We start from the raw sequence: 22,453 nt of genomic DNA, 5'->3' as shown, positions 1-22,453 counted from the left end.
ATTGACTGGACTAATATTTTTCTGACCTAAATTAAAGCGACAGTGTTGTAAAATGACTGAATATTGAGTTAGTAATCATTTTAAACACCTAAATATATGCTCTTAAACCTGGAAAAATATGTTTGTACATATCATATCCCCTGTAATCAGTGCATGACATATTTTCATTGACTAAACAGTGACATTTTCTGTTAGTGTATGAAGACTAAAAGGTCTGTTTAACAATTGGTAGTTTTTACAATTGGTCAGTTTTTTGAAGAATAGGCAAGGCAAGTTTATTTATATAGCACAATCAAATCAAGGTAATTCAAAGTGCTTTACATCGACATTAAAAGCGGCAAGACATAATTAGACAGTAAATAAATAAAATGAACTAAAATTATGAGAAAAAGAAGGTAAAATAATAAAAAGCACAAGTTGCTGAAAACTAGGGGCAGTAGTACCGCAGGTACACATCTCATTTGCGGTTTTCAGAAAGTATTTAATTTAAGGGTACGCTTAAATAACAAATACATGAAATAAAATTATAAGAAAAGAGGTAAAATAATAAAAAGCACAAGTTGTTAAAAAGAAGGGCAGTAGAGTACAGGTAAGTAATTAATTTAGGAGTAAGCTTCAATACACAAACCCCTGCAAGTTATGTGTAAAACATGTCTCGGCAGATTAATTACCATCGATAATAAATGTCCACAACTTGAGTTTATTTAGGTCACAACTTTTTTTAGCCCTATTTATTTTGAGAGGGTCACATAATCTTGGCAGCTTCAAATGGGTCACAACTGACTTCCTTTAAAAAGATTATTTACTGTATTAAAGATAATTTTATCAAACATAAAAAACCTAAAAATCTGAATTTACCAACGAAGCTACAGTACAGAACATGTAGTCTGACGTCACGTCAACGCTAGTAGATTTTAGAATATTTACGACAGCGCCTGAACGCAGCGTTTGACAACTCGTGTTGCGTTCAGGGCGCGCTGCCACGACGCGCTGCTGTCGTCATCAGCACATATAGGAAGTGATGGCCGTCCGACCGTACAACCAGAAAGAAGAAGGAAAATAAGCCGATGAAGGAGAAATGACACATCAGCTGCAGCCACACACGGACAGCAGACGCTCTCACATTTGAGGTGAGTGTGAGGCTGCTGTAATTTAAACCTTCAGGTTGATTCTAGGAGCAGATTGTGTGCTGCATCTGTCTTCACCTCCTGGCAGGACACGAACATGAGAAACATACGCGCACAGGTCTTGGCTTTAGTGACTCTTAAAGCACTAAATCAAATGCTTGCCTCCATTAGCAAAGTAAACGCTTTCGGCATGTAGCTTGTTTAGGACAGGCTTGGCTGTTAAGGGATCCCCTAAAACCAAAGATTAGAGAAAACTATTTATGACCCTCTCTCTGTCTCCTTGATCTGTTTCTTTCCACCTCCTCAGATAGTTGCTTTATCTCATATACTTAAAGTAGCCATATTTTTTGCCTTTTCTTTCCAAAGATGACAGTATTTCCTGGTGTCTTAATATAATCTTTGTGATATTCTTTGGTTAAAAATATCAGTTCAAGTACAAAAGTTGTTTTTACTGCTGTTCATAGTGGTCAATTTTAGGGGGCGTGGTCAGACACCTGATTAGGCTCCTCCCCCTTTCTCTGCAGGATCTGCATCTTTTGAAACTGTATCGTCCACGTCAGAGAAACTGTGAATCCTGTATGACGTGAACTTGAATTGAGATAAAAAACAATGGCTACCATTCATGCCAATAAAGCCAATTTGAATTGAATTGAATTGATAAGATTAATTGCCTGAGTAATTTTATTCTGGTCTGGGCCTGTCATGTCACAGAGCCGAGCCAATCAGAATGACCTGTCAAACAACATATTTTCAAACACAGGCGAGAAAAAATAAGTGATAAGACTGTGGCCTATTTCATTCCATCACTTCAGAAACCCATATACAGTATATACTCTTCAGTGGAGAAATAGTCATTCTCTTCAATGTCAAGTCATGGAGCTATATCATAACGGAAGCCCAGGAAACAGCCTGGTCATACATTCATGAGAACTCATATTTGTGATTGGCTTTAATGATCCAGCAAACTACATCAATACATGAACTTAATAATAATACATGACCCAATAACATTGATACAAAATGAAACTATTGATCTGACATAAATGCATGTTTTGAAGTGGCCTTTTTTACTTATACTTACTTATATTGATCGTTCACTCCTGAACTGAATTATGTCAAAATCACATGGGTTCATGCTTTGAAATTGTAATATTGGCTACATTTGAGTTGTCCTATTGTTGGCTTATCTAATATTATGATGTGATAAGACTTGCCATTTCCACTCCTTGTTTACATCCTTTTTAATTCGTGTGCCAACCTGGACTTTTTGAAATTTTATTACATGATTAATGGACCAAACTCTGCATAAAAGTGGCAAGTAAACAATATTTTTTTTATTATTTTTTTTTTAAAGGTACATTACATAATCATTTTATAAAATGCATTGTAATCCATAATAATCACACCACCAACTGTCAGTATGATTACATCAGTGATAGGCCAGAATTAGCTGATTGAATTATTTCCTGAGTATTTTTCTCTTCTCCCCCAGTGTGGCTGTGAACAATGTGTTCATAGATGAGGACTCTGCCATCAACAGGTACATTCTGGGGTTTCTTGCTTCGATTAAGTGTTTGGGTGCATGGTCAGAGTCAAAACAGCAACAATTAGAAAAAAAAATACACAACCAATAATAATAATGACGATGATGTCTTCAACTACCAATGTTTTTGTATCACTCAACCCTGTACTTTGCATCTTTTTATTGTGCAACATTTTGATTAGAAACATAGTTACCTTCAGTGTGACCAGAGGTGGCATTTTATGCCCTTCTCAAGCATAAAATATCTTTATAAGCTCACGCTCATGGGGAGTTGGTAAGAGGATGTTCACTTTATAGTCACTATGTTTTTATTATCAGGTTGATCTGTGTCTTCACTCAGCTCAAAGTACATAAGGAAGTGTTGCACCATCCCTGTTAAGTAAAATTCCTGCTACTGTAGTGACTAAAGTTTAGACTTTAAGTTCCCTTTCACCTTTAACCCTCTAGTCCTATTGTTAAGATACATGTTGCCCTAACCCATGGCCTTTTATAGATTACTCTGATGAATTCATTAAACAGGGTTGGCCTCCAGTAGCATTTGCCCTTCTGGACTGGCTAATAATCTTCCAAGTGTAGGTAAAGTTCACGAGTATTGTAGTAAAAACTCCTAGTCATGGTTGCACAGCACACAGCCTGTGAGCAGAGGGAGCGTTTGCAGTTCAGGACCTTCTCTGAGGGTATAGTGAAAGGACTCTAATGGCACAAGATTCTAGCAAGAGGCGGCGAAGAGGTGAGCCCACCGCTTTTAGTTTCGGTGAAGGTAATTAGGGCAGAATTATTGGTTGTGATTCAGAAATGTAGCCTTAGAGATCGAGCCGTCATGTCAATGCCATAATGAGCTGCTTTTTGGCTCCGGGCCCCCCCAATGAAAGAGTCTTTCAGCACTTTCAGGAAAAAAAAAAGCACAGTGTTTACGTCGTGAGTAGGGCTCCTGAAGCAAATCTTGAAGGTCATTGGAATTTGTAGCCAAGCAGATCTCATACAAGTTTTAAGTCAGAGAGCAGTGTGCAGTGACCCTCTCACAACAGGGTGCACGGCTGCGGTGCTTGGCTTTTGTTGAGATTATTGACTCAGCTGACAGGTCACAATGGTTTAGACTTGTTGTTTGTTTTTTAAGAAAATATCTGTGCTCACAAAGGTTTATTAAGTTTGCCATCAATATGTGTAGTAACTTGACACATTGAGTGTAAAAGCATTGCCTCAAGTGTTTTCAGAGTTCAATGTAGTAAATTTAGTAAATAATAGTTAAAGTAAAACATATATCTGTCATAAAATCTTATACCAGGCAAAACAAAAAAGAGAGATTATATAAAGATGCAAAAATGTGAATAAAAAACAATATATAACGCTCTGAAGATAATTTGAATCTCGTCATCTGGAGGAAAATATGCATAAATGCGACTAATTAAATATTGAAAGGCAAATTCTCATTCTGTTGTCATGGATAAGAAATGTGTTAACTCAAAAACGCTAACTCTGTGTTGATGGTACCTGATGGTAAAGATGTGCAAAGTCCCCATGTCATTAATGCAACACCCAGTGGAGCTCGTTCTCTTTGGCCATGGGAATGAAGGATGTACTGACCAGCAGGGAAAATAAATAAAAAAGGATTTCCGATTAAGGTGCAGAAATTTTCATGTAAGATGTTTTTAATGCATTGCTGCTGGATAGTCCAAAAAACCAGAACCATTTGGTTCTGATTTTAATCAGCTTCCTTGTAGTCCTACGTAATATAGCAGGTTTTGTAAATAATAAATGAACATTTTCCATGTATTATATCATCACATTGGAGAAGCCGGGTTTTTAGCAATAAAGGGATTATTCACAATCATTTGTAACTAGTTTTGTTACGGATTTTTGCACAGACATTTTACACATCAGGACTGGAACAATTGTAGATCTCATATCAGTTGTCTGGTTGTGTATTTCTTGAAGTACCTGTTCATAACCAGCGTCATAATGTACGCCCAGCTGCCACGTAGACGGGGCACATTGGTGGCCACCTAATCTTCGCCACGCCTAAAGAAAGGTTTCTTGCTGCTTGTGATCATGGTCTAACACAAGCTCACTTGTAGGAGCTCTTTTTAGAGAGGAAAAAAAAAGACAAGTTACAGTTTAACTTGAATGACCTGTACCTGCCATCTGGACTAAAGTTGTTAGAAAAGTCTACTTATGGAAAGTATGTAAGTACCATGTTGCTGAGATCTTTAAAAGAAATTTGACTATCAAATACCTAATGGCAACGTTTCATTGCAGGTAAAGTTTCCCGCAAAGTTATAGGATAATCCCTCATGTATGTGTATGCTCATCACTGATTTATTAGATGTGTGGTACATGACAGGACCCAAGAACACATATTGTGTGTTTGCTCACAAGCCAAAATAAGTGTAACAGGCACGGTATTCCAAGAGAGCAGGCATAAATGTAAAATACCTTTTTATCTTTTATGTGCCGTCACGGCACTACCGTGAAACTTTCTATGGACTGTTCAAGGGAGGGGAAAAAGGCTTGTAAAACCTGAATGGTGGCACCAAAGGAATATGACCTATTTACTAAGGAAACAATGGTGGCACCTTAAGTGTAAGCTGATTAGAAGAAAAACTTCCAACTTCTAAAGTGATTTGATATTGCTGTAGTAGATTGAGAATAAGTCAAAGTTAGTTTTTTAAAAAAAACTGTAATTTTAGAAGTGCAGGAAGAGTTAGAGGCATGGTTAAGATCCCCAAATATTCATGCATGCATTGAGATGTTCAGATGACAACTGAGCAACAACTGCATTGATGTTGCATGCAGCATCCGCAGGTTTTAAGTAGTAGTAGTAGTAGTAAATATTTATTTCGGTCAATCACAAACAAAAATGAAAAATCAACAAACAAGATAACACAGGTTTTTCCCTGGTCAACATTGTGATTTGACCGAAAAGGTCTGGGCTTGAAGCATAAAGCTTATCTTGCCCACCTTTTAACAGAATAAAATATACAAAAAAACAAATGAAGTATCATAAGTCTACACAGAATAATAATAATAGTAATAATAATAATAATAATAATAATAATAATAATAATAATAATAACAATAATAATGATGGTGATGATAATAGTAATAATAATAATAATAATAGCAATAATATGATAATAATAATAATGATAGCTCTGAAAACAGAAAGTGAAAAGATGCTAAGGAAACCGGCAAAACAAATTTAAGTTGTCATTTTATCTCGTGCATGTGTGCATTCTTCATTGTTTGTTTATTGTGTTTGTATATATGTGTCTATTACCTTTGCTTTGAATAATATCTTGTATGCTTTTATTGAATTTGCTAGTTTAAGGTCATTTTCTAATGAGTTCCACAGTTTTACTCCTAAAACAGATATACATCTTCCCTTTGCATTTGTTCTAACTGTTGTTGTGTCAAACATTGCAGTTCCCCTGCAATGTTTGTTAATCTCTGTTAAAGGTGAATTCACCCTTCTTAATTATATGTCCAGGAATACACCATATTCTTTTTGCAGGTAATACAATTTCTGTTTGGTTTCAGGCCATAATATGTTCCTGGATCCATGTTTTGGTGAATCACAGTACTTTATTCCCAGCAGACCTAATTTGTCTTCATCAGGTCTCTGAGCTTTTTCAATTTTATGTGCCAGTGATCTCACATCCTTTTAGAGTTTATTGAAAGGATGTCTTAAACGTCTTTCTCACGCAAGGTTTTGCTCCTGTTCATTCTCCTTTAGCTTGTCGTCATGGGTCTAACATGGGTATTGCTTTGATTTTAGCAAGCTTAGTCAGCTGCTTCCATGTGTAAAAAACTGTACCCTTGTCATGGCTACTAGAACCCAGTAGGGCTGTTCGATTTTGCCCAAAAATAAAATCTCGATTTTTTTTCTCTCAAAATCCGATTTTCGATTACGATTACGATTATTTTGTGAATTGACAAAAGGCAAATAAATGATTTCAAATATGCTGTTTTTTTATTGAACATTTGCCCCAAAATGAATGAATAAAGTGCAAAACTCTGTAAAATAAGTTGAAAAAAAGTTTTAAAAAATATAATAAAATATAAAGTTTTATCTCTGAAAAAAAATCAGCAAATCAGCACTTGCAAACATACAGTAAGTTATATTTCCAATAAAAAATAAAAAAAAAAAAAAATTACTAAAAAAAAAAGTGAAAAATCGATTTTACGAGTTTCACGTTTTAACATCGTTCTAATTACATAATCGTGATTATGATTTAAAATCGATTAATCGAACAGCCCTAGAACCCAGCATCCAAACTATCATGGAAAAATGCTCAAAGAAATCTCAAAAAAAGCTCAGTAGAAATCTCAAGATGTGAACTATAACCTGATATTTTGTTTTTGTGACAGATAGTACAACACTGGACTGTACTTACTCTCTGTCTGCTTTACCGTAGGTGCGTCCAAACCTCGGCCCTCCATGCCTGCTTCCCCAGGCTACACTCGACTGGAACAAAATGACCCTATGAACCCCTTGCGAATCTCTGTAGGAAACCTCCCCATGTTGGCTTCCATGGCCAACACCACCGACCCCCGTTTCCGCCTAAAATGGAAGCCCATCGTGGCCGTGTTCATCACCCTAGCCGTGGTCTTGCTGGTGTTTATGCAGTTTAGCTCTGGTGTTCGTGACCGTTCTTACGCGTCTCACAGCTGGAAGGCAAGTCGAAGCGACACCCAGCAGTCCACTTCCCATTACAATGACACCTACCCTCTCAGTCCGCCTGAGCGAACACCGCAGGGCACCCGCTACCGCATCGGGGTCATCGCAGACCTGGATACGAACTCCCTGAGCGACAAGAAAATGACATGGTTCAGCTACATGCGACGGGGGTACCTGCTCGTGTCCCAGAGTGGCGACAAGGTGGCGGTCGAATGGGATGATGAGAAAGTGGTGCTGGAGAGCCATCTGTCAGAGAAGGGCAGGGGGATGGAGCTGTCTGAGCTGGTGGTGTTCAACGGGAAGCTGTACAGCGTCGACGACAGAACGGGTGTAGTCTATCTTATAGATGGAAACAAGGCTGTGCCCTGGGTTATCTTGCCTGATGGGGATGGAAGCGTTGCCAAAGGTTTGTATTATTCAGGTGTAAGTTTCAAGTATAAATTACCGTATTCGCATTATAAGGCACACCTTCAATGAATGACATATTTTAAAACTTTTTCCATATGTAAGGCGCACTAAATATATGGTCAGAGGTGGAGAGAGTACTCGACCCCAGTACTTGAGTAAGAGTACAAATACTACTGGTCAAAATTTACTCCGTTACAAGTAAAAGTAGCTCAGTCAAAATATTACTCGAGTAAGAGTAGAAAAGTACTTGCTTTTAAAGGTACTTAAGTATCCAAAAGTAAATGCTTTTAAATTTACTTTAAGTAAAAGTAAGAGTAAAAGTAAATTTCTTATTTTCCACATCAGTAAATTACTATATTTTTTCTAAATTAATTTAAGGATCTTTTAACTCTTGTTTCTGAGAATTCGATGTTGAGTTGTTGAAAGCAGAGAGGTAGTTCTGCTTCGGCAGACACAATAAACATTTGAAAATAAATGTCTATGGTTTGTATCTGCTCTCGTTTTTTACTCGGTCGAACTCAAACATTGAGTTAAGATACGGCCAAGGATTTTGTGAAAGTCCCTGCTCCGAGTCCGGCTCATTATCAGACTCAGACGACTCAGCGGATTGTCTTTCTTCTCCTGACGCAGGCGTAGCCATTGTTGCGGCTCTGTCTTCACTTGTTGCGGCTCTGTCTTGACAAACACAGGCTACTTTGGCGGTATCGTTTTGAGGAGGCTTGACGTATTTCCGCTTTACGTACATCCCAGTGGAGAGCGTGCACTGTGATAGGTCTCCTCCTTTGACAAAAACAGCTTGTGTCCAATAGGATTTTAGGGAAGAAGAAAAAAGAGCAGACCTGAAAGTAACGAGTGCTTTTCAGCCTTCCTAGAAATTTACTCGAGTAAAAGTAAAAATATTTGTCTCGGAAATGTATTCAAGTAAGAGTAATAAGTACCAAAGAAATCTAATACTCAAGTAAAATACAAATCCTCTGGATATGTACTTAAGTACAGTACTCAAGTAAATTTACTCCGTTACTGTCCACCACTGTATATGGTAAAATACCATACTATAGTGGCTGGGGTTGAGTTAGCATCTACCTGATGGAGCTGTGCTACAGGAAATGCTACAAAATCCTACAGCAAATGCAAAAAAAAAAAACAAGAAGAAAAGTACCGTATGTCAAACTTTATTAACAAAATAAAAATCAGCTTTTACTCCGTCTCGTCAAAGTCGCCATTATGCGAGTCAGCGTCGCTGCTGTTGTCTTGAACGTCTGTGATGATTTCTGACGTTTTTAGCGCCATTACTTCGGCGACACAAACTATATTACCCACAATCCCCCTGACTACAGTAACAGAAATTACTGTAATGATCATATATAAGGCGCACTGCCGGTTTTTGAGAAAATTAAAGGCTTTTAGGTGTGCCTTATAGTGCGGAAAATATTTTACATGTACATTTACATGTAATTGAGTACTTCGACATTGTTGACTGAAGTAACACGTGCCATCTTCTGATAGGGTTCAAAGCTGAGTGGCTGGCAGTGAAGGATGAGCACCTGTACGTTGGTGGTCTAGGGAAAGAGTGGACCACCACCGAGGGCGAGTTCGTCAACAACAATCCGGAGTGGGTAAAAGTGGTGGGCTTCAGGGGGGATGTACAACACGAGAACTGGGTTCCTCGGTACGCAGCCATGAAGACCGCCGCAGGGATCAAATCGCCAGGTGAGGATTCAGATCTGCCCTTTCTTATGACTGGCAACATTTCTCTTCACGAATAAGTCCTAACTGAATTCCTCTGGAACTCCACAGGGTATTTTATTCACGAGTCTGCAGCGTGGAGCGATACCCTGCAGCGCTGGTTCTTTCTCCCTCGCCGCGCAAGCCACGAGCGCTACGAAGAGACTGCGGACGAGAGTCGTGGTACGAACATCGCCCTCAGCTGCTCGCCAGATTTTAAAGACATCAAAGTGAGCCAAGTGGGCTCGCTGAACCCCACTCACGGTTTCTCGTCCTTCAAGTTCGTCCCCAACACTGACGATCAGATCATTCTGGCGCTCAAGTCAGAGGAGGATGCCGGGAAGATCGCAACGTACATCATGGCTTTCACACTCGATGGGCGCATCCTTCTGCCTGAAGCCAAGATCGGGGATGTGAAATATGAAGGATTGGAGTTCATATAATGTCCTCCGAGATACTGAGTCTTGCTGTTGGTGCCACTATACTGTGGCGTTAATTTGTTTACACTTCAGTCCCTGCTGAACTTACTGCACTGACTGCTTCTCGTAAAACCTTTACTCCGACCCTTAAAGGACTGTCTTCGTTACAAACAGTATAGCTTAATGCTACGATGAAGAACACTGTCTTCTTAAGGGCTTTTAAAAAGTCAGATCGAGTATTACCAGCATGTATTGTGTTGAATTATCTCCTTGCCAAGACAGATCTGGGCTTCACTGGGCTTCACAGTACTGTAGACTTATTTTATAATGAATGTACAAAGGATGGATTTCTCAAAACTGTGATTTTTTTTTTCTTTTTTTTTTTTTTTTTACTTTCATTGCACATAACTGTACAGATGTTTTTTCTCCAGCTTTTCATATTGAACAGTGCGATTCTGTACACACCAGACCTGATTTTAATTCAACATAATAAGAAGGACATTTTGATTAAAAGTTAAATTCTACTGTATACAATGTCTTTTCTGTGATGCTTTTGGTGACAGTAAAATCTAAATTCATAATCTTTCAGTCTTGTCTTTTAATCTGTACATGGGTCTTTGATTATGATGTGTTCACCAGTAAGGTACATCAAATAGATCCTCGAATAGCCAACAGAGGTACCAATGTATTGGTACCCCTAGAATAGATTGGAAATACTTAGAAACATGTGAAACCTAGGTGTGCCCTGTAATTAGCATTGCAGGTGGTTTCAATCTTGCAGTCAGTCAGTTTGACTATTTAAAGGGTGAAAAGTCATCAGTCTGCTGTTTGGTATCATGGTGTTCACCCACACTGAACATGGAGCAAAAAAAAGTCAACGGAGAGAGTTGCCTGACGAGATCAGAAAAAAAGTGATACACAAGCATGTTAATGCAAATTCAGAAGTTTAGGCTTCACAGGACTGTGGCCTCAAGAGGAAAAAACAATTACATGTTTAAGAGATGGATAATATGAATGGTAACTAAAGAACCCAGAACAACTTCCAAAGAGATGAAAGGTTAAGTCCAAGGTCAAGGTGAGAAACAAACTTTCTGGGAGATGGTAAACCTTTTAAAGCTTTTTTGTTTTATATATAAATACCTCAACGGTTTGGACCACCTTCACCTAAAGGAATTTATTAGATGAATTAACAGTATTGTTAGTACCAGATTAGTACCATTTCATGAGGAATGGACCAAAAGGCTCGTCTACAGGTACGGAAGACTCATTGACAATTACAGAAATGGTTTGATTGCAATGAGTGCCTCAAAACATTGTACGAGAAAATGTGGATCCCCTCAATTTTATCCAGGTCAGTTTCATTCATTTGTTGGACTCACACAACGCTGTATACGCATCAACTCAAACTTTATTTTTAGAGCACAGTATAAAACATCTGAGTTTGACCAAAGTGCTTTATAATTTAAAACCAGCTGAATAAAAGGCATATATTACAAAGATAAAATAAAAAGAATAAGATAAGTACAAGATACAAGAATACAATGAAATAAAAAATAAGAGTAAAATAATAAAAAATGTGATTAAATTTTTTTCATTTTTTGGCAAAAATAAAATTTTGCCAAAATTCACTAAAACTAATCAACTAATATGCATGCATGCACATGTCTTCAGTGTTTGAACAGATTTCATTGTATTTTGATTTAGAATGTTAAAAAAAAAAGTAAAAATAATGTGACCCTTTGAGTCAATATTTCCTTAGTTGATGGGAACACAATCTTTACATTTAAATTATGTAAATATCAGATTACAAAGAGTGTTTGCCACCCTGTTTTGTGTTAGATGAATCCTTGGCAATACAACATGTTCACTCATCAAAATCTAGCAGGTAAAACCTTACACTAGGAAGTTTATTCGTGACATGACTGTGATTCAGTTTTGCACATTTTATACGTGTATTTGTCTCCTAATTGGGATCATTCAGAGGAGGTTTTTTTAACATCTCTTTCATCTCGGCCTGTGTTCGACCACAACAGATCTCTGATCTGTATAAAGGTGATTTGAAGTTGTTCTATTTTAGGAGTGATTCAGAGAGCGTGTTGAGGCTTTTTATAACGGGATATTACTCAGGACCAGGAAAGTGTCATCATACATTTTCCTGGAGCCTCATCTGTTATCTGAGAAGGGGACTACGGAAAAGTTGCATTTTACTTTTATTCATCCTCCACCAGATGGCGGTGAAATGATTGAAATCAGTGCGGTACCTGCTAGTGGTGCTGGAGCTCAAACTCAGAGAGAAAGGAGTATGGAGCCGTTTTAGCTGCTGGTGTTCAACGGTAAAGTGTTGATGGCAGAATGGTTGAATAGGTGGAAACAAGTCTGTGCCCTGGTTTATCTTGCCTGATCGGGATAGGAGTGTTAGTAAAGACTGATATTTTGGTCATTTAATATTAACTATCATTTGGAGCCAGGTTGCAAAATTGCAGATTGCAACAAACATTACGGCCTTATCCAGGATTAAAGAGTTGATTTTATTTATATACGTACAACAGTTTGTAAGGTATTCCAGGTATACCTGATAAAGTGGTTGGTGGGTGTATGAGACTCCAAATATGGTACAAAGCTGTGTGGTTGGCAGTGAAGGACATCCTGTACACAATAATACAGTTACACATCATGGCCTTCACATTCAATGAAAGCATCTTTTTTGTTTGATATTAAGTTTGGGGAAATGTGTCATGTGAAGGCTTGGAGTTCAACTAAAGGACTCAGAGATGAATACTTTTGCTTACTCTTTATGCCATGGCTGTTTATATTTCAAAAAGTCACTGCTGAACTTTGTACGTTCGATGCTTCCTGACAAACTTTTGGGACAAAGGTAAAAAAAAAAAAAACTAAAAACATCAGAAACACAGTTGCGAAATGTGTTTCTATGTAAAATGAAACTTGGTGAAAGCAGGGGGAGTGGATTAATGAAGCTACAGTGCATATTAAGCAGCCTCCAGTGGAAACAACTGCATTTGTAGAGTAAACTTGAAAAGGGAGCCCAGTTTAGGATCAAGAATTTAAAAAAAAGTGACAAGAAGGTATGTGGCTTTATTACATTTAAGGATTTCATATACAAATTTGTCATGTCAGTTTTCTTTTGAACATTTATTCAATTGCTTTCTGATGTTATAACAAGTCAAAAAGTGGTTTTATATTCGTTCTTTGAAAAAAAATTTATTCTCATGCATTATTTTTGTGTTTTAAATATTTTACGTCAGATTACGCTAATACACTGGCTGTTGGAAATGTTTGCTGATCGGCAGCTATGGACTTTCTTGCTGCTTCTTCTTCTGTCTTTTTCTGGGACGGCATACAGATTCGACATGCTGAGTGGGTCCTCCAAACTATATCTAATTTTTGTGAAAAAATATTGCACATAGAGTCTGTGAAAAAGAAAGTAAAACCTCTTTCAATTCTATGTATCACCAATAATAACAGTAATTAAATATATACATTTATAAATAAAGTAAAACAGCTTGTTCATCACATCAGACACACACACACACACACACACTCATATATATATATATATATATATATATATATATATATATATATATATATATATATATATATATATATATATATGTGTGTGTGTGTGTGTGTGTGTGTGTGTGTGTGTGTGTGTGTGTGTGTGTGTGTGTGTGTGTGTGTGTGATGTGATGAACGAGCTGTTTTACTTTATTTATACATTTATATATTGTATAAAAATGTATATATTTAATATATTAAATATATTAAATATATATATATATATATATATATATATATATATATATATATATATATATATATATATATATATATTGGAATAAAGCATTTCTTCACCTGTTCTCATGAAATGATTGTAAATAAACATCTTATCTTGGCCTGTGTTTGTTTTCAGAACAGAACTCTGAACCTCGGGACGGTGATGTGAGGCTATCTGGCTCTAGGAGCAATTCAGAGGGCCGTGTTGAAGTTTTCCATGATGGAAAATGGGGAACGGTGTGTGACGACGAGTGGAATGTTGCTCATGCCCAGGTGGTTTGTCGTCAGCTCAACTTTCCTGGAGCCAAATCCGTTGTTTTAGGAGGGGACTACGGAAAAGGTGCCTTTTACTTTCATTCACCCTCCACCAGATGGCAATAAAAATCTGCTGCGAAGTGTGAATCCAAATGTACAATCCATGTCACCTCTTCATGGCCACCCTTTTGTGTTATTTGTTCATGTGATTTTTTTTTTGCCTTTTTTGTTTCAAATCATAGCTCCTGGACCTATTTGGCTAGATGATGTCAAATGCAAAGGCACTGAAAACCATCTAGTGTCCTGTGAATACCAAGGCTGGGGTGTAACTGACTGCACACACAAGGAAGATGTTGGAGTTATCTGTGAAACAGGAAGTACGCATCTCAACATTGGGTGCAATAAAAACGGATTCTATGCCTGCACCAAGACAATGACTTTGCTCCAATGCAGTTTCCATTGATCCAATGACAATGTGATTGCAGGTAACAACTTGACCAGGAGTGATTCTCCTCAATCACTGGACCACAGAATCAGCCTGTCAGATGACCTCGGTCGAATCTTTGACAGTGGGACTGGCTGTGACTTTGTGATGGTTCTCCAGAGTCCTACTGGAACCAGTCAGGACGATGGCACCCCGGAGAAGGTTGAGACAACAATCTGTGCACACAAAATTATCCTCTCCCTGTTCCCACTCTTCAGATCTTCAGAGGGGCTGACTAACATCACAGTTGACATCGGTAGCCATTGTCAACCACATTTCTCCTCCTTCATCAGGTATGGTGACTCTTATGAGACAATTTGAACCATGCAAACATTTTGTTTTGAGAAGCTGTTACAAAAGTTCAACAATGTGGTCTTTGACAGGTACCTTTACACCCGTAAGATTGATGTTACCTCTTCCAATGCGCTGTGCCTCCATCAACTGGCCTCCAAGTTTGAAGTAAAGCAGCTGATGGAGGACATAGGACGCCTTTTCTCTGTGATCCTCCCAGATGACACCTCCTTCTACACCCAGGTGTCTCTTTACCAATATGCAGTTGAGACCAATGACTTAATCCTTGAAGAAAACTGCATCCAGTACCTGGCTTGGAACTACCAAAACCTGAGCAGCTCTGCACTCTGGACTGATCTCTCGGTGGAGTTACTTGAGAGCCTTCTAAGGCGCTCAGATTTGGTGGTACCGGATGAGTATTTTGTTTTTCAGAGTCTAGAAACATGGATGACAGAGAAGGCCAACCTTACCAGTCTGAAAACCATGGGTAACCTGTTGAATTACATCCGTTTCCCCATGATCCCTGCTGAGAAGCTGTGTGAGCTGGAGTCCAGCTCTCCCCTCTTCAAATCTGATAAGAATGCATATCTCAACCATGTCTTGAAAGCACTTAAATTCAATATCCTGCTCTTTAGTAATCTAACCAACCCAAAAAGTGGCAGAGAATCTGATGAGTACAAACCCAGGATCTACATTGCTGAGCCGTGGAGCACCGTTATTGACATGTCGCGCACAACATCACGCAGCTCATCATCACAACAGAGACAAATGAGATACAATGGCAACAGACAGGCGTATTATAATAATGGTTATAATTATGGTTATTATCCTACTACTGCCCCTGACACTACACACAGGTTTAAAACACCTCTCCATTACAGCCTGATGTTTCAAGGCAGCACAACATCCTGGGAGGCAAATGTGTTCAAAAGCCAGACTGATTGTTCAAGGAAAGGTCTGAGGTGCGAGTCGTTTCCTGTGACTAGTTTGGATCGCCTAAACTCCTTCTCCCAACCAAGCAATGTCCTGTTTCGTAACCGCCTCCTGGTGATGTGCCAAAACAAGTATGTCTGTCAGGTTCAGGGTTTCAAAGGCAACCTGGCTTACGTTTCTACCAATGACACCCAGGCTCTTTCCTGTCCCTGTCCTGATGACCAGTACACCTACATGTTTGTAGTGAGACCAGAATATATGTGATTGAGTACTGGGGGCAGGTAAATACTGTAACAATCAGGAGCAAATGGGTCACCTTTTTTTTCATTATCATGAATAAGTAGATTGCATTGATTTTTTTTTCTAAATCATGTTATAGTGTCAAATATGAAATTTATGTATCAATCAGTAGAATACTTTTTTCATTTATGGCAAATTAATTAAGTGATTTCCAGATCATTTTCTGTGTCTGTTGCCAATTAAGATTTATTCTAGTAAAACTCAGTGAACTAGAGGTTTTACTGCATGTACTGTATAACAACGTATGAACAATAAAATTTCAGTTCCTCCTGTTTCAAGAAAAGTTGGTGTTTAATCATTTTTATACATAAGGAAACTAACTTCAGATGAGTTGAATGTAGATGGAGGTTATATTCCCGCAAAAATAAACCTCTTGGACCTGGATTTTATTGCAGTAGAGTAGTCAGGTTTTCTGATTTTGAAATATACTGAATTATCTGATACTCTACTTTTCATGCAGTACACTCATCAAGCAACTAGCCATGTTTAATTGTCAATAACAATATAGTAATTTGCTATTTATACAACACAAATTATATATATATTTAATAAAACAGACAGCAGTGGCTTTCTCAACACAATGCAGATTTACATTTTTTTTAAATGACCAATTATCTTTTTACCTTTTCAAGAAACTGAATGCACCCAGAGAAACACACACACACACACACACACACACACACACACACACACACACACACACACACACACACACACACACACACACACACACACACACACACACACACACATTATGGCTTTTTTAACCCATCAAAATTGAAAAGGTTTTGATTAAACTAAATGAATTCTACCTCCTGCAATATCTTTTTGGTGATCGTCAAATTATGAATCTTGTTTTCTGTCTGTTGTATTTTAATGCACATGTAACATGTACAACAACAACAAAAAACAGAAAGCTCTAACAATGTTGCAACAGACCCCAAATTTGTTGTGCAACAACTTGATAGTTCTGCTTCAATGTAAAAGGAAACTAAGAGAAAGCAGGGAGGTAGACTGCTGATGCTGCACATCTCCTTTTACAAAGAACTGGATTTGCATTGCAGACCTGAACAGAGAATCTATTTGAGGACAACATAGTTCAAATAAAAGAGAGAAAGGATGTCTCACTTTGTCTCACCATTTTTGTTTTTAACAGATATATGATTGCATTCTGACTTAGATAACTAAAAAACAAATGGTTTTAGATTCATACTTACCGGTACATACAAATATACAAAAAAAGTTTTCTTGTAATAAGTGAAAACAAAAACCTGTTGTATTCAACAAATGATGTCACAATGTAAATCTCAGCAGACAAAGTATGGGTTGTCATGTTCTATTTTTTATTTTGTGTCAGAATACGATGGAAGATGGAAATGCGTCTTCATCAAAATGAACAGATCCTCTGGTTTCTCTGTTCTTGTGTTTACACATACACATACAAACTGAACATACTCAGTGAGTCCTCCAAAATATGTCTCATTTGTGTGGAAACATATTTATTGATACAACAAGAAGTATGTATATATATATAGTACGTAGTACTATATATATAGTATGTATATATATACAGACATGTGAAATCCTGACCAGTTTTAAAAAATCTGATAAAAACGTCAGATGATTAGCAGAACTCCAAAGACACAATTTCATTTTTTTACTTAGTAAAAACAACAGCTAGATCCAGAAGTATTATCAGAAAAAATAACTATATGTATTAAAGATTTTAAAGAGATATTCCTCCTCCTCCTTATGGGTTGCAAGGTGTCCAGGTAGCTGCGAAATGTGTCCCTCCAACACGGTGCTTGGGCTACAGAAGGTAAAAGCTGTTTATTTTGCAGGATACGTTTGTTTTCACAAAACATGGCATTGGGAATTTTTGGCCAAAATTTCTACTCCTTTCATATGTTCAAAAGACATTGTTCGTGAAATCTTGTGGTTTCCAAGAATACAACTTTTCAAACTTTGCTGCCATGCTCTTTTTTAAGCAACAGGTAGTTGAGATATGGGAGCTTATTCTTTCTTTTGTTCATTTTTATTACTTATTGGATCTTCACTGATATAAACATTTAACATGCTGAGGCCTTTAGGTACTGAGATTTATCCATCAGATTATTTTTTTTGTCTTTTCTACAAGGCAGTTTAGCCAAGGACGGTGACCTTGGTGTGAACTTCCTCTTTTTTTTGGACATTTTCTTCTAGAAAAAGAAAGATGCTGACAACGAAGCTACCAAGCAGACAGCAAAAAGGAAGTTTGATAGAAATGGTAAAAGAGAACTTGCAGCTAGTTGATGTGAGAGTTAAACAGAGGACAGGTCAGACAGAAGAGAATGATTCCTGAAGGGGAAAAGAGAAGAAAAAGAAGAAGAAGGCAACTGTCTTTCATGTTGTCCACTTGTGAATAATCTTTCTTTCAGTCAAATGGTTAATTCAAATGTGTTTGGTACATACCTGTCAAGTTTTGGATTTAAAAATATGGGAAATTTGCGCTGTCCTGCAGATGTGACGTCACATGACGCTCCATGCGCGTTCTCCCCGTTCTCCCGTGCCGGCTTCACTGTTGGCTGAAGTACCCCCAACGGCCGTCGTGGTGAAGGGTGGCGCTAGAGAGTCTCATTTCTTAAAAGGAGCCTCAAGCTCCTTTAAAGGAGGCGTCGGAATGCTTTTTAAAATGTATTATATTATAAAACGGGAAATTTATGGGAAAATAGTAATACAGGAGGATGATGGGAAAGAGAGGTAAAATACAGTAATTTCCCGGCCAAACCTGCTTTTCTTCGTGTGGGGCGCAGCCATGTTGCCCAGCAAGCTGATGGGACACGCCCAACACATGTCCATCAAAGTTACTTTTGCTCACAGCTCTTCAACCGAACTGCGCTGAAATATCTGCAGAGCTGCTGTCAGACATTTACAGTCGGATATAACGTTTTGTTTTGCGCATCTTGACTCAAATCAAAAATGACTGTGTCATTTAGCTGATGCTGGGTTAATAAAAACGAGTAGCTGCTTCGCTAAGATTACGGATGAGTGAGTGACAAGGGCTAGCCATTGGCTGAACCAACTGTTAATCAGTCATAATTGAAATAAATATATTGCTTGATATAAACTCTCATGGTGTGGTACAAAAACATTCAGCCCCCCTCAGAGTTGTCATGGGTGATGACTGAGACCAAAATGGTTTTTGAATAAATGCTAAGCTATAGGCTAAATATTTTTATTTTTGTTCTTAAATTGGACATTTTAACTCGAGTCAGTGGTGATTGACTCGTTTTTGGAGCCAGCCTCTAGCAGTCTGTCGAGGAACTGCAACGGATCAATCCGGAAGTAACATGGTTGGTGCTTCATTTGGAAACAGTTTCGCAACCCTGCTTAGATTGCAACAAATGCTTCTGTGAGATCATTGCTGATGTCATTCCTATTTGGCAATGTGTGACAACAAACTCATGAATGGCAAAACCTGCAAACTGCCCAAAAATCGACTTTAATGGATTTGCAACTGCTCGTCTGCAGCTCATTTTATTGGCACTGGTTGCAATGTATCATCTGAATTGGACTACAAGTAGTAACTTTATTTTCACACACTTTCTGCATTCAAACCAAGCTTTTGCAACATAAATAATGGCACAATCTTGCAATTCAAAGATATGAAAGCACTAGATGATTTTCTTTCATTTGTAAAACCTGTGGCTACTTTCTTATCACTTCTCTAACTGTATCATTCATGAACATTTCTGCACTAATTGTATTCTGACTGCGATCAACCAGCTCAAAATGATGCTTAGACTGCATGGATGTTTGTTCAACATCCCTGTTATCTTGGCCTGTGTTTGCTTTCAGAACAAAACTTGCAGAACCACAGGAGGGTGATGTGAGGTTCGGGTCTTGGAGCAATTCACATGGCTTGTTTTCCATAATGGGAGATGGGGAACGGTGTGTGACGATGAGTGGGACCTCACTCAGGCCCATGTGGTGTATAAGGTCAACTTTCCCAGAGCTAAATCTGTTGTTTATGGGCAGAACTATGAAAAAGGTGCCCATCACTGTCTTTTGTCCAACAGTAGGTGGCAGTGAAAGATTTGAAATAATCTTGGAAGTTTGATTAAGATCAACGCTTAATCATTTTATGTGGTAAAGTATTATGTTTTATTTAGTCCTGTGATTTATTTTTTCTTCTGTATTTACTTTTTTTTTTTTTCATCTTAGCAACTGGCCCTATTTGGCTAGACGACGTTAACGTTGCAAAGGCACTATCTAGTGTGTTGTGGATTTAGAGGTTGGGGTGTGAATGACTGCATGCACGACGAGGATATTTGGAGTTATTTGTGAAACAGGCAGTAAGTAAATCAACTTTTGCAAGGCAAAAGGTCCTGTTATTAAGCTCATCCCATCACATCTATAACTGTAAAAGCAGATTCTTTCTCAGGACCAGTTTTTTCCCTTGTTCAGCAGTTTGCCCCAATGATCCAATGATTGTGTGATTCCAGGAAATAATTTGGTCGACAATGATTCTCCTCAATCCCTAGACCGCAGCATCAGCCTTTCAGATGACCTCGGTCAAATCTTTGACAATAGTGCTGGGTTTGACGTTGTTATTTTTTTGTGGAGTCCTACTTGAAACAGAATTAGTGATGGGACCCCATACATGGCTGAGACAGAAGTCTATGCATACAAAATGATCCTCCCCCAGTTCCCAGTCTTTAGATCTTCAGAGCGGCTGAATAACATCACGGTGTAGATAAATCAGCCTGGCTAGAAATATTTCTCATCCTTCATCAGCTATGATGAAACTAAAATGCTTTTTTTTTGCCACACACCAGTACATTTTTAATAACTATAATAAATATTTAACAATGTGGTCTTTGACAGGTACCTTTACACCCGTAAGATTGATGTTACCTCTTCCAATGCGCTGTGCCTCCATCAACTGGCCTCCAAGTTTGAAGTAAAGCAGCTGATGGAGGACATAGGACGCCTTTTCTCTGTGATCCTCCCAGATGACACCTCCTTCTACACCCAGGTGTCTCTTTACCAATATGCAGTTGAGACCAAGGACTTAATCCTTGAAGAAAACTGCATCCAGTACCTGGCTTGGAACTACCAAAACCTGAGCAGCTCTGCACTTTGGACTGATCTCCCGGTGGAGCTACTTGAGAGCCTTCTAAGGCGCTCAGATTTGGTGGTGCCAGATGAGTATTTTCTTTTTCAGAGTCTAGAAACATGGATGACAGAGAAGGCCAACCTTACCAGTCTGAAAACCATGGCTAACCTGTTGAATTACATCCGTTTCCCCATGATCCCTGCTGAGAAGCTGTGTGAGCTGGAGTCCAGCTCTCCGCTCTTCAAATTGAATAAGCATACCTATCTTGACCATGTCTTGAAAGCATTTCAGTTCAATACCCTGCTCTTCAGTAACAACTTGACCAGCCCAAAATTAAATCGAAAATTATGATTACAAACCCAGGACCTACACCGCTGAGCTGTGGAGCATGACTTTTAAAAGTCCAAGTAAAAATTGGAACGAAACATTATCATATCAAAGTCGAAACCGATTCACATCGTACATAGAGGCCCGTATACTCACAGCAATCCTAATTATTATTCCTTTTCCACCGCAAACACTCCAAACAGGTTTAAAACACTGCTGCATGAAAGCCTGATGTTTCAAGGCAACACAACATCCTGGGAGGCAAATGTCTTCAAAAGCCAGACTGAGTGTTCAATGAAAGGTCTCAGTTGCGAGTCGTTTCCTGTGGCCAGGCTGCATCACATAAACTCCTTCTCCCCACAGAGGAATGCCCCATTTGACAACCGCCTCCTGATGATGTGCCAAAACAAGTATGTCTGTCAGGTTCAGGGCTTCAAAGGCAACCTGGCTTACGTTTCCACAAACGACACCCAGGTTCTTTCCTATCCTTGTCCTGAAGACCAGTACACCTACATGTTTGTAGTGAGACCAGAATACTGATCCAGCATTAAGGCCATGCTTATATAATAATCAGAAGCAACATTATCACTTTTTCTCTCTTTATTCAGTACATTGCTTCGATTGATTTTTCTTTCTTATGATTCATTTGAATAATGGCAGTCTTAATGAATGGTATCCTTTCCTGTATATATGACAAATGAATAAAGCCATTTGCAGATCATATCTGTGTGTTGTGGAGTCCTTTAAAACGGGCCTTAAAACACTCTTCTATAAGCAGGCTTTCCCCTGAACTCTTCCCTTGACCCCCTTTTTATTCAAATATTTTTTAATGTATTTTTTATCTTTTTGCTGCCCACAACTTTTTATCTTACTTTTATCTTAGTAGCTAGGTTTTGTCTTAGTTTCTTACTTTTATCTTAGTAGCTAGGTTTTGTCTTAGTTTCTTAGTCTTGTTTTTAGTGTTCTTTGTAAAGCGCTCTGAGATCTGTCGTTTCAGGTGAAAAGCGCTATATAAATTGAAATTATTATTATTATTATTATTATTATTATTATTATTATTATTATTATTA

The 22,453-nt window shown here is 38.2% G+C and overlaps 2 protein-coding genes and 1 pseudogene across 6 annotated transcripts; all 3 read left to right on the top strand.

Annotated features, from left to right (window-relative positions):
- Positions 1-989: 989 nt before the first annotated feature.
- cant1a (calcium activated nucleotidase 1a) lies at positions 990-10,481 on the top strand. Of its 5 annotated transcripts, XM_061711126.1 has the most exons (5): positions 990-1,130; positions 2,620-2,667; positions 7,086-7,754; positions 9,263-9,466; positions 9,554-10,481. In XM_061711126.1, exons 2-5 carry the CDS (start codon positions 2,646-2,648, stop codon positions 9,922-9,924), a joined length of 1,266 nt encoding a protein of 421 aa, XP_061567110.1. In that variant the 5' UTR covers positions 990-1,130; positions 2,620-2,645; the 3' UTR covers positions 9,925-10,481. The 5 variants fall into 5 exon arrangements, with proteins under 5 accessions (XP_061567110.1, XP_061567113.1, XP_061567109.1 ...); XM_061711129.1 differs by lacking the exon at positions 2,620-2,667; XM_061711125.1 differs by lacking the exons at positions 990-1,130; positions 2,620-2,667 and adding an exon at positions 2,914-3,400.
- A 2,686-nt stretch (positions 10,482-13,167) lies between these two features.
- LOC133421494 (galectin-3-binding protein A-like) lies at positions 13,168-16,241 on the top strand. Its single transcript, XM_061711123.1, has 5 exons — positions 13,168-13,275; positions 13,832-14,035; positions 14,193-14,327; positions 14,436-14,727; positions 14,818-16,241. The coding sequence occupies exons 1-5, from the start codon at positions 13,191-13,193 to the stop codon at positions 15,920-15,922; spliced, it is 1,821 nt and encodes a 606-aa protein (XP_061567107.1). The 5' UTR covers positions 13,168-13,190; the 3' UTR covers positions 15,923-16,241.
- A 3,630-nt stretch (positions 16,242-19,871) lies between these two features.
- LOC133421538 (galectin-3-binding protein A-like) lies at positions 19,872-21,923 on the top strand (annotated as a pseudogene).
- The last annotated feature ends 530 nt before the right edge of the window (positions 21,924-22,453 follow it).

Source organism: Cololabis saira, chromosome 21 (genome assembly GCF_033807715.1).
Source record: "Cololabis saira isolate AMF1-May2022 chromosome 21, fColSai1.1, whole genome shotgun sequence".
NCBI classification, from domain to species: Eukaryota; Metazoa; Chordata; class Actinopteri; order Beloniformes; family Belonidae; genus Cololabis; species Cololabis saira.
The sequence above is the reverse complement of the archived record's forward strand: the minus strand, read 5'-3'. Positions and strand labels throughout refer to the sequence as shown.